Source organism: Balaenoptera musculus, chromosome 9, assembly GCF_009873245.2.
Source record: "Balaenoptera musculus isolate JJ_BM4_2016_0621 chromosome 9, mBalMus1.pri.v3, whole genome shotgun sequence".
Taxonomy (NCBI): Eukaryota; Metazoa; Chordata; class Mammalia; order Artiodactyla; family Balaenopteridae; genus Balaenoptera; species Balaenoptera musculus.
Genome location: NC_045793.1, coordinates 104746152 through 104763148, shown reverse-complemented (window position 1 = coordinate 104763148; position 16997 = coordinate 104746152). Strand labels below are relative to the sequence as shown.

The following is a 16997-nucleotide window of genomic DNA, read 5'->3' as shown; positions in this document are numbered from 1 at the left end:
TAGTTAAGAGAAAACACTTGACCCAGCAAAATAAACCTTTTTTAAACCAACACAATAGGGCTCACAAGCATTTTCCTTTCTTGGTAGTTAGAAGGCATGTATAGCTTGAGAATTTCAAAGATGATTTTAAATGTGTTCATTTTTACTCTCTGTACTATGACTTTATAACACTGTACCCAAATTACGGTTTTAGGATTTATTAACTAAGACCAACCAGATCGATAAAATTAACTTATTCAGCATGTTCCCATTTCGTATGGGGAGGAGCAGGGAACGTCTAAAATTTACTGGCAAATGGACCCACTCAACAACTGATGTTCTTCTCCACAAAGTGGCCCCTGGGCAGCTCCTTGAGGCTGCACCAGGTTGTACAAGTTCTGAAGATTTGGTTCATTTGGTCGGGATATTGGGTATTTATATAAACTTAACCATACCATGCATTCACTTATCCATCCATCCAGATGTTGTTTACTGAGCTTCAACCTCCTTCCAGGACTGTGCAGGTACCAGCAGAGAGGGTGCATGGCTTCGTGTTCTGCTGGTGAATTAAACACCATCACCCAAGACCACTGTTTTAGCAACCAAGTGTGGGATATGAGAGGCATTTGTGCATACTGACACAACACACACCCTACTCTCTGAAGGACTGAGGACTCCTACGTGTATTTAGATAAATTCCAAGATAGGCTGAGGACAAACATCTCAAGAAACTATTTGTATAGAATGCAGAATCAGATATCAATTTGATTGATATTTGATACTGAATCAATTACCTTACTATCGCTTCTTTTATTAACTTTGAAAAATCCCAGAATTTTTTTCTTCTCTTTATCTGTCTCACCGTAGCCAAGTGATGATTTTCTAAAGGTTTCTGGGGAAAAAAAAAAAAAAAAGTACTAAGTTATTTTTCAGCATATGAAACATGAAACACTTTAAAAATATCAACAAATGCTTTTTTTACTCTAGTCTTAAACTTTAGTTCTTAGAAGAGAGCAAAACCATCAACTATTTCTCTCAAAGCATTTGAGTCACCTCAAAGCCTCCAGCTGGGTTTATGAAACCTCTAAAGGTTCTTATAATCTTTAGTATTGTAAAAACAAAACAAAACAAAACAAAAAAACCCCGAATAAATCCAGAAGTTCCAGGGCAGTATTGTGCAACAAAAAATAATGGGACTATATACCTAATTTTGCATTTTCCAACAGCTGCACCAAAAAGAACCAGGTGAAATTAATTTGAATAATGTTTTATTTAACCCAATAGATCTAAAATATTAGTATTCCATCACATAGTCCATATGAAATGATCGATGAGGTGTTTTACATTCGTTTTGGTACTAAGCCTTCAAAATGCAGTATGCACATCACAGCACATCACAGCGTGCACTGGCCACATGCCTCGTGCCTGATGGCCATGCCTGGCTTGTGACCATCAGACCGGACAGCACAGCTCTCAGGACTGCGACCTCTGTGCTAAACATCTGCTTTAAGAATTATGAGGTTGGCGGTAAAAACATAAACTACATCAACGGCTTCCCGGCTTGAGGAGCCCACTCGTTTCCAGAACGTGGAGTAACAGCGATGGTTTACCCAGGGGACATCTGAAAGAACCACGTCGGCTGCTCCATGACCCATGTCCCCAGATTTTTCTTCCTCTACCTCAAACAGGATGTTTTCCTTTCTCATTACATTCTCTAGGGGACCTGTTTTTTCTTCTATTGTTTTTTTTTTTACTCTTGACTTCTAAATCCCCAATCTTCTCCATTTCCTGGAGTTTTTTCTTCAGCGGGATTTTCGAGCTCGAATGGAAGCTCTGGAGTTCCAGATGGGGCACCGAAGCCCAGATGGGCCAGGCTGCTGGCGACACAGCCAAGGGCCATGGTGTCCAGGGCAAGGCAGGACGGGAGGCAGCAGCATCCCTGGGACCCTGGGCCACACCAGATGCCCACATGGGAGACTCTGGGGATGGGGCCCAGCACTCCCCACTCAACACGCAACCCCCCCCAACCCCGGGATGCTTAAGCTGTGGGGACCACACTTGACAGCCAGCGGAGCAGAGCTTAAGGACGCCGTCGTGCGGGCGTACTGGGCCTCAGTTTCCCCATCTGCAGATTGAGGATGACTCAGATGCCCAAGCCTGGCACCCTCAGTGCCACCACAACCATTGTGACCATTATTCATTGATCGATGACACTCCGGAGGCCACTCGAGGCCTTTGTCATCCGCTCATCCTGTTCTTCCCTTCCAAGGCACACAGATACGGCCAGAGGAAAAGATGTTTAGGTGTTGCTGAAGGACTGAAAAATTAATTTCCCCACACCGCTGCCAATTGCTGGACCGCCAAACCACTGGTGGAAAAATGTGGACTGGATTTTACAAACTCTGCCACCAAGATACCAACCCAAACCAGGTAAATATCGGTGAACTTCTCATCTGCTAACCAAGAATTGCATATTCCAACTCGAGAAGGCAGACGTGGAAGCCGGAGCCTTTGTGACATGCATTAACATAATACTGTCCTCCCAATGAAGCAAAAACCAAGCCCCTGAATCCCTGCATTCTGTCAGTGGCAAAGGCTCCGGTTTTAGTCCCAGGAACCAGGCCTCTCAGCTTCATGCAGGTGGCTCCAGCCGGGCCAATCAGCGGTCCCCACATCACATGACATCCAAACCAGTGAGGGGACCGGCTTCAGAGGTGAGGCATGCATCCCCCTGGAAACGCACGTGCACGTAGGGTTCACAGTTAATTGCACCAAAACCCTCTGTTAGGCCCAGAGCCTGTAGCAGAATATTCTGTGCTGCAGAGTAAAGCTATATGTGGACAACAGTATGCACCAACATGTATGTTTGTACCTCTGATGTTTCTAGAATTGACTGCTATGTGACACAGATGTAGACAGTGCAGGATATGACAGTGCCGGAGAGATGAGGGACAGAGGACACGTCACTGGCACACAGGCTGTTACGCCAGCCACACAACGGTGAGACTGGATCACAAATTCAGCCTCTTGTTTCTCTTTCTGGACAGGGGGAGTGGCTGGTCTCCAGCCCCAGGACTGAGGCTTGGGCTCAGGGCACAGAGCCGCCCCATGGGGACCGAGAGGCCACAGCCCACAGCTGCCTGGCTCTGAGCTGGACCCCAACCAGACGGTCTAATCTCAAAGGTGAGGCTCGGAGATTCTGGACTGATGGGGCCTCCTGTGAGCTTTGCGACTGGCAGGCACTGCGGAAGGACAGGCTGGAGGGCAGAGCAAGAGCTCTTGGTTTTCCTGACAGTGTTCCCATCAGCCAAGACCCGCAAGGTGCCCCGCCGGGTCCGCAGCCAGGCCTGGAGAAAATACGCAAGACCTAGAAGCCATGGTTCTAAATGGATGGCAATTTGAGTGTGGAATTTATTTTGTTTCAATTTACTCTCATTTACTAAGACTTAGATATGAATAAAAACGCAGGGGAGGTTGTGTCTCATCCGTTTGGAAGTTTCAAAGTGATTTGGAAGGCGATGCGGATGAACTGAGGGGTGTGGACGGATAGAGGATGCCGCAGGGGCCCTTGAGGACTGGCTCATTGAAAACGTCCACTTTTCCAGATGCAGAAATGGACCAAGCCGTTGGGGGCCAGATCCGCGTCACCAAGCTTGTAAATGCAAGAGGGGAACTGGGTCTGCATCGCAGGGAAATGTGCACATTTGTAAGTGACCGTCCCCATCATGGGGGTCGTAAAAGAATAGTCAAAATAGCTCTGATTCACCTTCCCCACTGCCCTCAGCCTTACAGTATCCCCAAATCAGATCACTCAGAACTGATCAAGCCTTCATATGTATGAGTTTTCTGCTGAAACCAACTATCTATTCATGGTGCTTCTTTTTTTAATTGAAGTATAGCTGATTTAAAACGTTCTGTTAGTTTCAGTTAGCTAGCTAGCTAGCTAGCTAGATTGATAGATATAGATATATAGATAGAGTGATATATTCTTTTCCAGATTCTTTTCCATTATAGGTTATTACAAGATATTGAGTATAGTTCCCTGTGCTATACAGCAGGTCATCTATTTTATATATAGTAGTATGTGTATCTGTTAGTCCCAAACTCCTAATTTATCCCCTCCCCCCTTCCCCTTTGGTAACCTTGAGTTTGTTTTCTGTGTCTGTGAGTCTCTTTCTGTTTTGTAAATAAGTTCATTTGTATCATTTTTTTAAAAATTCCACATATAAGTGATATATCACATGGTATTTGTCTTTGACTTACTTCACTTAGTATGATAATCTCTAGGTCCATCCATGTTGCTACAAATGGCATTATTTCATTCCTTTTTATGGCTGAGTAATATTCCTTTGTATATATGTACCTCATCTTTACCCATTTGTCTGTCATGGACACTTAGGTTGCTTCTGTGTCTTAGCTGTTGCAAATAGTGCTGCTATGAACATAGGGGTGCATGTATCTTCTCAAATTAGAGTTTTCTCCAGATATATGCCTAGGAGTGGGATTGCTGGATCATATGGTAATTCTATTTTTAGCTTTTTAAGGGACCCCCCATACTGTTCTCTATAGTCGCTGCACCAATCCCACCGATAGTGTAAGAGGGTTCCTTTTTCTCCACATCCTCTCCAGCATTTGTTGTTATTTGCAGACTTTTTAATGATGACCATTCTGACTGGTGTGGGGTGGTACCTCATCATAGTTTTGATAGGCATTTCATAGGCATTTCTCTACTAATTAGTGATACTGAGCATCTTTTCATGTGCCTGTTGGCCATCTGTATGTCTTCTTTGGAGAAGTTTCTATGGTGCTTCTTAAAAGAGAGGCCCTCTCTTTGTAGCATCCATCTGCCCTGTATGACGGAGGAGGTAACAGGTGAGGAATATGAAGGGAGACCACTGTCAGACACGACACGTAGACTGTGGCTCCAGAACAAAGCCCAGGTTTTCTGCATTATTTTTCCTTCTAGAAACAGAGTCTAATGTTAAACACTTTACCAAACATGGACAGAAATTTCTATAAAATCCAAACACTCATTGGGATTTTAATGACCCTCTTGGAGTGTGTGTGTGTGTTATGTGTGTGTGTGTAGTCCAAAAGATTTATATAAGTCCCAATACATATGTGTGTGCATACACGCCTATGTACATATGTGCATGCATATGTATGTATGTATTATACATAATACATACATATATACAAAATTTATAAGAAATGAATGCAAAATTTGGACCAGCCATTTACATACTTGTCTATGACAGAAAAGGTCAGATTTCACAATCCACACTGCCCCAGATTCTGCAGCAGGCAGGATGGACCCTGAGGGCAGGTAAGCACAGGTGAGAAGGGCACGGGGCCTCTCCTGCATGGACCACTTCTGCTCTTCCCTGAAGTTCTGTGTTCATAAAGGTCCATTCTCTACAATCAGCTCCCTCACTGCTCACCAATCAGAACCACAGAACGAACCCTCGCCCTAGGGACGTTCTCCTCTTAGTCAACCAGGGAGTCAAGAAACCAAGCCACAACCTCAGGTCAGCCTGGCCAGACGCCCCCAGAGGTGCTGCCCTGCATCCCCTCAGGTCACCCCGTGCATCGTCCTAGCCCAGAGCCATGCAAGGTGCAGCTGGCGGGGCAACGCTGGGCTCACGGTACCTCGGCAGCTCAGGGAAGGCTCCGACTGTGTTTTGGTCAGAAGAACTGGAAAAGGCAGGCAACAGAGAGTGAAGACAGGCTTCTTGACCCACGGCAGCACCTGACAAGGCCCTGGCCCCGTGTCAGCCTGGGCTGAGGCTGCTGCGTCCCGCAGGAGAAGGCCAAGTGCAAAGCAGGCCTGCATCCCTGGCCTGGATCACCTAGAATCCCGCAGCTGTCTGACTGCTAAGCGCCATCCCGGAAGCAGGTGGCAGCAAAGCCTTCTGCTTTCTCCAGCTGCCGCCGCCAGGAATTCCAGAACAGGGAGGGCTTCTGCCTACAACACATCTCCTGCCAGTGGCCTTTACCCTTCCCCAGGCAGCTGCCAGCTGGGAGGGGGCGCAACCCAAGAGGGGCAAAGAAGAGAGCGCCTCACGGACAGAAATGTTCTCTTCTCCACTCAAATGTCTGACCGTCAGTAGGATGGGATGGAGGCGTTTGGCAAGGATGATAATCAAATATTTCGCAGCCCACATGGCACATTATGGTCCAGACGAAAAGGATGTCGGCCACAGGCAGAGCACATCCTCGCCATGCCAGGTGATGCTCCTTTATTGGTCTGGGGAGGCTGCCGGGGTCCCAGGGCGAGGGTCCCCAGGAGGGTGCCCGAGGCAGTGCAGAGGAGGACTCAGGGGCTGGGGACAGCTGTTTCTCCGCGTGCAACAGCGTGTCCTGCCCTGCGCGGGGATCAGAGGAGGGAGCTCCAGACTTAGGGCAGTTTCCACTCTCTCCGCCTCACCCGTGTCCCCAGAAGACCACACACGGGCTTGCTGGGCCCACTCCTTAATGCAGAGACTGGTTTCCTGTGCTTTTCCCAGGTATAAGATTCTACAGCTACCTGTCAAGATATTCCGAGCGATTAGCACATAACAGAAATACTTGTTTGCGGAAGCCTTTTCCTTTCACATGCTTAAATGTGGGGCAATTTTTCTTTTCTTGTCTTTCCTTCTCTTTTTCTGTCTTGCCAAATGAAAGCTCTGTTTCCAAAGATTCCCAGAAACCAAATTTAAATAGGGCTGATATAACGAGACAGACACACCGGCAACATCCAGGCCCGTGCAGCAGGTGCTGAGAATCGTCTTCTCTGTGTTTTAAAAAGATACTGGATAAAACACAAGATGCATTACTCTCAAATGCCAGAACACTTTTTTCTGAAGGAATAAATAGTCTATGATCTTATACATGATTGAGCTAAATCCCTTTCTTGAATGTCAAATGAGACCCAGGGCCCAGAACCTTCAGGAGGAGATCTGGGGGAAGGGGAGGTTCCACTATGACCATTACAGTTTGGTAATAAGAAAATATAGATTTTTTTAATTGGGAAAAATTTTTTTAAACTGTAGAAAAACATGAAAACTTGAACATGTGTGTATTTTAAAAGCCCAACCTGGTCAATATTTGTGAAATAAAAGCCAACGGATATCAAGTGAGCTCATTAAAATAGACACTTCTGTGAAGTCCATTTTAATAATTCTAAAGTCAAGGAATATTAACAATATATATATATATTTTTTTGGTCTCACAGTTGTTCAAATACAGTCAGCCCCTGTGTCAATCAGGGAAATCTGCTTACACAACAGCCTTTGTACCAACATTGGCCTCAAGCTGTCACTCAAGCCAGAGCCTCTTACTAACTGTGATCTCAGGCTGGTACCACATTCACGGGAGGAGAAGGATGGAGAGGAAGCATCATGTGTTGTCTCCAGGGACTGAACTGCATTTGGGCAGGTTTAGGGAATAGCTAACTGCATTTTGCCACTGGTTTCGATTACGAGCAACGTTTGAGACTTGGGAGTATTTAATGGCAACTGAAAAGGAAATCCAGGAGAATACGGTTCACACGTGGCTTCTGAGAAGTTCTTTTAGAGCAGAAGCTCCAGTGTTCTCACCTTTCCCCTTTTTACGTATCTCATGGAAGCTCCAGTATTCTCACCTTTCCCCTTTTTACGTATCTCAGGGAAGCTCCAGTATTCTCCCCTTTCCCCTTTTTACGTACCTCATGGAAGCTCCAGTATTCTCCCCTTTCCCCTTTTTACGTATCTCATGGAAGCTCCAGTATTCTCACCTTTCCCCTTTTTACGTATCTCAGAGAAGCTCCTGTATTCTCACCTTTCCCCTTTTTACGTATCTCAGAGAAGCTCCAGTATTCTCCCCTTTCCCCTTTTTACGTATCTCAGGGAAGCTCCAGTATTCTCCCCTTTCCCCTTTTTACGTACCTCATGGAAGCTCCAGTATTCTCCCCTTTCCCCTTTTTACGTATCTCATGGAAGCTCCAGTATTCTCACCTTTCCCCTTTTTACGTATCTCAGAGAAGCTCCAGTATTCTCACCTTTCCCCTTTTTACGTATCTCAGAGAAGCTCCAGTATTCTCACCTTTCCCCTTTTTACGTATCTCAGAGAAGCTCCAGTATTCTCACCTTTCCCCTTTTTACGTATCTCATGGAAGGTCACAGGAGACAAGGGGAAACGAGCATGCTCAGGACTGGGGGAAAGAGGTACAGCTACAGTCCATGTATTTTATTTCCCGCCCACTCCCGTTCTGGTTTGGACAGAATCGGAGAGGCCTGCAAATGCCCATCCCCACCGCTCTGCGCTACGACGCACTTGCGGAGAGCCAGCGGCGCCGCGCCGGGGACCCCGGGTGGCCTCACCTCTCTTGTTGTCCCAGGCGTAGAGCTCCTTTATCCCCAGCTCGTTGAGGGACTTGGAGAGCTCCAGCTCCTCGCCGGCCACGTTGTCCCTGAGGAGCACCACGTGCTCGGGGCTGACGTCGCACTTGGCGCAGATGACGGGGAGGACACTCTGCAGGGGCACCTCGGGGCTCACGCGCACCACCGCTTTCTGCGTGCGCAGGTAGTTCACCACCAGGCGCACCGTCTTCTGCAAGACATGGCGGGCAGAATTCCGTGAGCGCATCTTCCCACGGCTGGGTGTATACTAGAATGGAGCAGGGCACGATTTTGTGTGCACTGGGTCTTTCTTCCAAAATTCAGTGGGTCGTGGGGGAAAGGGGCACACTGAACAGGAACGGCAAATGCCTGGAAAAATAAATTTACCTTCCAATCTCTTTTGCTAATGAACAAACTGCCACCAACATGGGGAAATGGACAGCAGTGAGGGTCTCAATTTGGAATCTAATATACACACTGTCTTTCAAGGATTGTAAACAGACCTGAACACAAGGCACTAATATATTTTTTAAAGGGAAGTGGTTTGGAACTCTTGTGAACTATCCAATTTAAAGGAAAAAGAAAAACCTCACAAAACAGGACAACAAATTTTTGTTTAAGAAGCCAAAATACTCACATAAATATATTAATATCTAGTATCATAGATTTATATGAATATTGACATATATACACTACACACATGTATTTTAAGCTAGAAAAATATAACATACACTAGACATACAAATATAATAGGCATATAATAATAGATATCATAATCAGAAAAAAAAAACAATCAGTTTGACTAAAGCTGATTATACATGTCTACAGATAAAGTGACCCATCAAAAATGTAATAGACTGAAGTTTCATGCAGTCAACTTCTGTTTGATCTTTACTGATCACCCACATTGTTCTAAGATCCTGGGGAGTGGACACAGTAAATGTGTATTGAATAAAAAAAAACTGACTGAGATTTATCTCATCCCTTTCCAGTCTGAGTGCCAGGGTTTGATGAATTTTAGGAGGAAAAATGGAACCATGGATCTTTTCCATGTTTCTTAAACTGGAGTCATATATTAACTTGGGCTCACCTGCCCCTGGGATTTGCAGCTGGGGTTCAAGATGGCAAGAAAAGCCACAGAATATAAAAAGAGTTTATTTCCTTAAACAGTGATTTTAATTGAAGAATTAGGGAAAACTCAAAGTATAGACAGCACCCATGAAAAGTTATTAACCACTTAAACCTAGAGGACATGACCCGTTGGCCTAACTACCATGTTTAAAAATGGGGAAATTTAGTAGGCACTACAATAATCTAAAAGAATGAAATAGCATTGCTTTCAACTGGAGAGGAAAGATCCACCACAAAGCCTTATTAAAAAGTACAATAAGCTGCTGGAGTTACCTTTAATCAACACTCAAAAGCCTGGAATCTATGCATAAAATAGTATCCAAATTGCAGTGAGTATTTCTGACATTAGTATTTCAAAAGGGAACCCCTTTCTGTTTCCTCTCTCTAGGAAGACGTTTACATCGTCTACATACTCCAACCTCTGCCGTGGATAGGAAGGCCTCCAGAACTCAGCTAGAACCTTCAGGACTAGTCCAAGAGGGTAGACATTGGCTACCTGTGGTTATTTCAATGAAAATTAAGAAATGAAAAGTTGTTTTTCCATCACACTAGCTGCATTTCACATGCTCAGCAGCTACACGTAATCAGTGGCTGTCACCTTGCCGAGGGCAGAATTATAGACCATTTCCATCTTTGCAGAAAGTTCTGGTGGATGGCTCTGCTCTAGACTGGTTCCTCTTCTTTGGTATCTAAAGGAGCAATGCTACACAACAAACATTATTCAATGCGGTGAACTTCGGTCTCCTAAAGTAAATTCAGTTTAGGGTCTAACTTAGCCCACCACGCAAGTGGAAACCTCAACTGCAGCGTGAGTTACTTATACAGCAGGGGCTCCGCCAGCCCCTCCTCAGCACCTCCAGCACCCTGGGTCACAGGGAACTGCGTATGGCCTTCTGTGACAAAGGGTCCCTCGTGCTACTGACCTCAGGCACCTTAGTGGGGCCAGCCTTAACCTTCGCTTCAGGAACTTTTTCTTTCAGAAATACGGTATGCGCATTCAGGGTCCCAACCAAAGTATTTGGCTTAAAATTCAAAGGCTGTTGAGTTTCTGAAGACCGGATCTCCAAGGCATGGTTGGACGGATTCAGGTGGTTCTGAAGGCAAAGTTCAACCAGTAGGTCCATCATCGCGTGACTGAAAGAGAGAAACAAATCACGGTCATGGGGAATGTTTGCACTCTCCCTTCTGCTAGCTGAGTGGGTTAAGACAAATGAACCAGTGGGTGAATAAGCAAATTGGCCATCCGTAGGAAGAAAGAAAACAGCTTCTCGTTAATTCCTCAAGCATGACTGCACAGTGATATCTTAACACTTTCAATACTAATAAACGCTACTGAAAGCACCATCAAAATCAGAATAGCTGGGAAAATATTTACATTTCTAGTTAAACCCATGGATACGTTGACCTGAATCCTATAAGGTCAGCACAAATGATATTAACGTATGGGCATAAGGCATTACATTTTCAGTTATTCACAAATATAGTGTATCTTAAACACTGACATTTTAAGTTGAAGAAGACAATAGCTTTCTTTTTAGCTAAAAAGTATGCTTTTTCAAGACAAAAAATGAAGAAAATTACCTTATTTGAATTTTTATAATTTCTAAATTTTAAAATTTTTAATAATTTTTATAATGTCTCCCATCACAGATCATTATTTACTAAGGGAGCCAAATAACAATTCAGATTGTCCCAAAGCATGAAATAATCTCATTTCCATCATTTATATTCACCTGGCAGAATGTCTGTATATTTCAAGCTGGCCTCGCTTTTCCTACACATTTCCTGAGCAGTAGTGCATAAACACCTCACGAAAGCATACGTCCTTTCCTGTGATCTATTTCTTAATCAGGAACTGGCACGGCAATAATTTCAGGTCATAGTGATGCTTTCCAGGTGTCTGGCGCTCAGGGGTGTGTAGACCTGGGACTCATGGTGCACCTGTAAAGGCACAGGTGCCAGCTTCCGCCCACCATTTGGTCATCACTCATCTTGAGGGCTGTGAGCTGCGGGGGCCCTGACACTGAACTGTGAAACCACAGGCAAAGGTGCAAAGTACCCTATTTCCCATTCACTTGCTAAAAATATCAATAATGAACTAGTGGATACAAAACATTTCCCAGCCATCTCCATGACAATACTTCCTCCCACCCGATATCCAGGAAGTAATTAGGTAACAGCCTATGTCTTAACCAGGGGACCCTGGAATCACCTGGGACGTTTAGGGGGCTCATCACCCCCCTGGCTCCCGGGGACTCTGAAAGGACACGTGGGGGGGACAGGGCAGCGCTAGCCCTCACATGGGCCACGCGGGTGGGCGTGCTGGCTAATGACGCTGTCAGCTCTGATTCCCTCGGCTCCGGGATAAAGATCATCTTTCTCTCAACGACAAGCATAATGCATCAGAACAGGCAGTGACATCACTAAAGACTCCAAGACACGAAACTCCATGGAAAAGCCTCAGCACAGAAAACAGACTTCTAACGATGCTAAAATAACGACCTCTTCCTTGTTACCACGTACTATGTTTCCTCCACAGCCCAGAGCCATTCTGTGCAGGTCACACTGTTCCCACTTACCCTCACCAAGCCTGGGGGGTGGGGACTGCTATCCCCCAGTTCCCATGAGGGGGTGGAGCTGGGGTTGGGACCCTGGTCCCATATGATGTTGACTGTCACTTCCCCTCTCTTACCTCCACCCACAGTCTATTGCCACCAAGTAAACCAATAAGGATAAATTCTCAAACAAAGATTTGAATTAATCTCAGAATGTTAAACCAGGAAGAACACCAAAGCTACTGATGTAAACTTCTGTTCTTCTGATTCAATAATTGGTAACATGTTTGAAACATCAAATTTGACCTTCTGAAAGGGAGCAGGCCAGCTCTGGGGCTGGAGGGGTTTTCCTGCATCACAGAGAATAAACTCTCCTCGCCATTAACAGAAGCTGGGACTTATTCTCGCACGGACTAGCCGAGGAGTGATGTAGTATTTGGTTCCTGTCCGGATAAAGAATTGGGCGCCCAAACCTCTACCCTGTGTATCGAGTGGATCTCCTCCACAACTGGCCGATCGGTACCCACCCTGCTGCCCTCACTCTTCCGTGACCCTAACGTAGGACTCGGCTCTGCGCAGCGAAAGCTCTTTAATGATGAAGCTGCAGTGACGTTTTCAACACCTGAGGGTGGAAACGTTTCTCAACAAAATGTTTGGTGGGAGTAGGGGAGGGAAGGAATTCCCAAGCAGAAAATTCTATGATGCTGGAGGCCTATTTCCTCAAATTTGCTATTTGGTGAAGGGGGAAGCACAAACAAAACCAAACCACTGTAAGACCATGATAATAAAACTCAACGCCATACCCGTCACGGTACGTGCTTAAATTGTTCAAAGGGCACAGAGGCCATTACCACTTCAGCCAAGGGGACAGCATCTCTTCCCGGGGCTGGAACCCGAGCCACGACAGAGGGCTTCTGCAGGAAAGGAAGGAGGTTTAGGACGTGAGGAGAACTCAGGCTTTGAAAGCTGTCTGTTCTGCAGGCCTCTCCCTGTGGCTACAGAGAGCGACAGACACCATATCCTAATGCAGACTGACCCGGGCCGCGTTGAAGAAGCTGGACACACAGCGCAAGGCCAAACGTGAGGACCTGGGTCCCAAAGCATGAGCTCATTTCGCGTTTCCTGCAGGGCCTTCCACTCCAGTGATTCCTCCCCAGGCCCATTTAAAGCATGATCTGAGGACCTACTTTCCAGCACAAGCTTTTCTGGACGGTGTCCTCAGAAAATGGGGTGAGAGTTGGCTGGCCTTTCTGCCACTTCCATCGCACCATGGAAGTGGCTATTGGCTGGCATTTTAAGCCACCAAACTCCAAAAGAGCCAGCCAGTTCTGTCCTTGATGCTACTGGAAAAAGCCACCCAGAAGGAAGAGGAAACCACAGCACAGTGGCAGCACCCGATGGCAGTCATGGAGGATCCGAGCTGCTGTGTGGTCCCCGGGGGTTTGGATTCACCGGACCTCAGCCTGCAGAGGATGAGAACTTCTAGCCAGGAATCCCTGCGTGCCCTCCACAGGGCCTCAGCAGGTCCCGGGGCCCCTGGGCCACAGGAGAGGACTTTCCGGAGACGGGAGGTGGCTGCCTGGTTATTCCTGCACCCCGTCATCACCTCGGGAGCCGGACTCCCCTCCATGACTCCCACCTGCCCCCAGGACGACCAGCACCGCCTCTGATGCGCTGGCCCTTTGAAGAGGGGTCGGGCGTCTTTCCCCCTGAAGCTGGTTCGATTAAGGGACTCCAGAGGCATCCTAGGACCACCCTCACCACTGCTCAGACCTGCCTCTCTGCCCCGGTCTCCTCCTCGGTGAGGGCAAAAGGATTGTCCATCCACCAGTGAGTCTTACGTCACCCCTAAGTCACTGAGCACAGCGCCAGGCACATGGTGAGTGAGAAGTGTTTGCTGAATAAATGAGTGAATTGGATCCTGTCTTTGCTGTTTGCGGTTGTATGTGGTGAGACGTTTTCCCTGGCTCAGCGCAGAGCATCTCTGCCTGGATGTGGCTGGACCCCATCCGGCTCCCAGCAAGTACCAAGATATACTCGTTTAAAGCAGTACCCTCAGGGGATTGCCCCAGAAAGTTTCTGCAGTCTTACAAAGAAGAACACTAGGCAATCAGACACTCTCAGAGTGTCAAGGAAGACTCAGGTGAATTAAAGAAACTGACCACACCATCATTGCTAAGGACCCCAAGCACGCCCTCTGGTCTCAGTGGTCCCCCTGTATGCATGATGCTATGGACAAAATCATCTCCCCCCACATTCACACTGATCCCCCAACTCCCAGTGTGACTGTATCTGGACATGGGGCCTCTAAGGACACAATTAGGGTTAAATGAGGTCATAAGGGTGGGTGCTAATCTGATCGGATTTGTGTCCTTAGAAGAAGGGACACTGAGAGCTCGCTCTCCCTACAACCCCACCGAGAGGAGGTCGTGTGAGCACAGAGCAGGACAGTGGCCGCCTATGACCAGGAAGAGGTCTCAGCATGAAATCACCTGCCGTCACCTTGACCTTGGGCTTCCAGCCTCCAGATCGTGGGGAGTAAATGTCTGTGTTCAGGCTGCCCCGTCTGTGGCATTTGTAAGACCGCCTGAACTAAGACAAAGACAGACACCATTATCAGGGTCTCTGCCTCCCTCTCTGTAATCCCAAGTCCCAAGTTCAAGGGAAGAGTAAAAGGTAGTAACAAAGAGGACTGGTTACCCCAAAGCACAGTAACAGGGGTGGTGGGTGGGTAATGACACAGATCTTTGGGGTTTCTCTCCATTGCTCCTCAAATATCCTTTTCCTTCCAACTTTTTAATCTCTGTTTCCCGAATGAATCTTAAGTGCTCCCAATGTAAGGATGAAATTTATTTTTTGGCATTTTTTTTTTTTTAGGCACAGAAAAGTCTTTTATACAGTATATAAGCTTCTTTTGTTCATTCATTCACCCATTCACTTAGACATTAGGTCCTACTGTGTGCCCAGCTGTGGGGATTCAAAGGAAATAAAATACAGCTCTAATTCTCATTTGGTCTATCAGAAAGATTTCACATTTTTAAGGGTGATTAAAAGAACATGCAGATTGCAGCCTTCCTTGAGCGTTACACATTCAAAAATTCAATACTGAACACATCTACAGGCAATTTCTGCCCATCTTGAGCATCTTCGGTATTATTCCTGCAGTACTTGACATCAACAGCACAAAGAAAACAGGTGGGAATAATTTCAAATTTTATCCTTTACTTTGGATATTTATCAATTACGTTGTATTGATACTTCAAACTTAAAGAGAAAGATCACTTGGGTTTAAATCTAAACAAAACACTATTCTTACAGCAGAAAAAGGGATTTCCCTCCTCTATTAAGTTATTAAATTTATTTTTAAATTTAGAAAGTGAGTAGAATTTTTCTAATTTTTTTTCTTTAAAAAATATTACTTTACAAATATGTAGAGATTTCCAAAAAATGGTTTGCGTGAGTCGGTGGTTTCAATAAGAAAAACCTGGTCTTCTTTCAGGTGTGGTTCTTTTTGAAATCCTGGCAGAGAGCTGGACAGGGCAAGGAACAGCCCATGCCAATCCTGCGCTCCCTAAATGCAGAGGGCACGTGGGGACCAGGCTGTTTGGGAACCACATGGGAGTCAGAGAGGTCAAGTCCCATTTCCATCAAGCTGGGCGGATAGATGGACCTCTTCCTTCTCCGAGGTAGGGCGCTTCCATCTAAATCACAAAGCTTGCCTTGGCCAGGCTGCTGGGGTTCACTGAGATGCTTACACTAATCTACAACTCCCTCTTGCTGCCATCATGCCGGCGAGACCCTGGGCTCACTCTCGGGGATCCCGGGCTCATCCGGATACGCTGACATCTGGCAGAGCCATGGCACGCACGGCAGCAGGGGTTCTCAAAGTCTAACATGTGTTCCGAAAGTTCAAGCGTGTTAAAGCCCAGATCGCTGGTCCCACCCCGGGGTTTCTGATTCACTAGGCCTGGGCAGGAAATTTGCATTTCTCACAAGTTCCCAGGTGATGCAGCGGCTCTTGGTCTGGGGCCACACTGAAAAACTACTGCACTCTCGGTACTCATGAAATGAGCATTGAGTACCTAGCAATGACTGGATTAAAAGGTGCCACAGTGTCAAGTGTACAAATCACGTTAAGGTCGCTACTTCCAGATATAACGTTAAAACAAACAATCTGCGTGCACTGTCAAATCACAGACTGGTTGAACAAGCCTAGTTTCTTGTGTGGGATCAAGGCCAGCAGGTGGGCCGAGCCCTGGGTAAGGCAGACTCTGGTGTTACAGAGTCAGAGCAAGTCCAGTCTGGCAGCTTCACCTGGCAACACAGAAGCGGGACATGGCAAGATGCTAGCAGGGCCTGCCCAGAGTGGGTCTATCGCCCAGAGGCTGGGCTCTGGGTATGAGGCCAGGGTCAATGGCAAAAATTCAGTCTTATGGCCGCTTAGGTCCTGAGCCCATCAACGAGGCACGAGAGAACAAGCCGCAGCAAAATGACCAGGGTTGCCTGCATCTCAGGCACACGTCAGAAGCCCGGTCATCAGGACGACGGCACCAAATCAGAGAGTTGGTCACATCCTCACAAAACCTAAATGTCACCGGGGGCCAGGCAGCTGCCCCAGCCTGCAGGGGGTCTGAGTATGTGACCAGAGGGAGAGAGGGTGTTTTGCCGATTGGAGGGACGTGCCTTCTCCAAAGCCATTCAACTTGTAAAACTGTTTAAAACACACTGCTAGTTGGAACACCTTGACCTGGAGAGAGGGATTTCAGAGGCTGCAGCCTGACCGTTATCCTGGCTGCATGGGATGCCGTGAGCGGTTACCTGGACAGGTGTGGACGGGCCATCTCAAAAAGCGGTGCCTTCTGTTTAGGTTCTGACCACAGAAACTTGTGTTTTTCTTAACTCCAACCTCAGCATCTTTGACCGCTATCTTGGAGGTCATCTGACTTGAGAATCTAGAGCCTCCTGTATCCAGGTC

General features: G+C 46.6%; 1 protein-coding gene across 5 annotated transcripts in view; it reads right to left on the bottom strand.

Annotated features, from left to right (window-relative positions):
* Positions 1-16997, bottom strand: part of COBL (cordon-bleu WH2 repeat protein) — a 273155-nt gene that overhangs the window by 159457 nt on the left and 96701 nt on the right. For 3 of the 5 annotated variants that reach the window (XM_036863045.1, XM_036863046.1, XM_036863047.1), the window contains exons 3-6: positions 10391-10601; positions 8319-8547; positions 5629-5673; positions 774-871 (exon numbers count right to left, since the gene is read on the bottom strand). In XM_036863045.1, coding sequence (XP_036718940.1) covers positions 774-871; positions 5629-5673; positions 8319-8547; positions 10391-10601 — 583 coding nt within the window. The remainder of the gene's footprint in view (positions 1-773; positions 872-5628; positions 5674-8318; positions 8548-10390; positions 10602-16997) is intronic. The other 2 variants (XM_036863042.1, XM_036863044.1) reach the window with 1 other exon arrangement.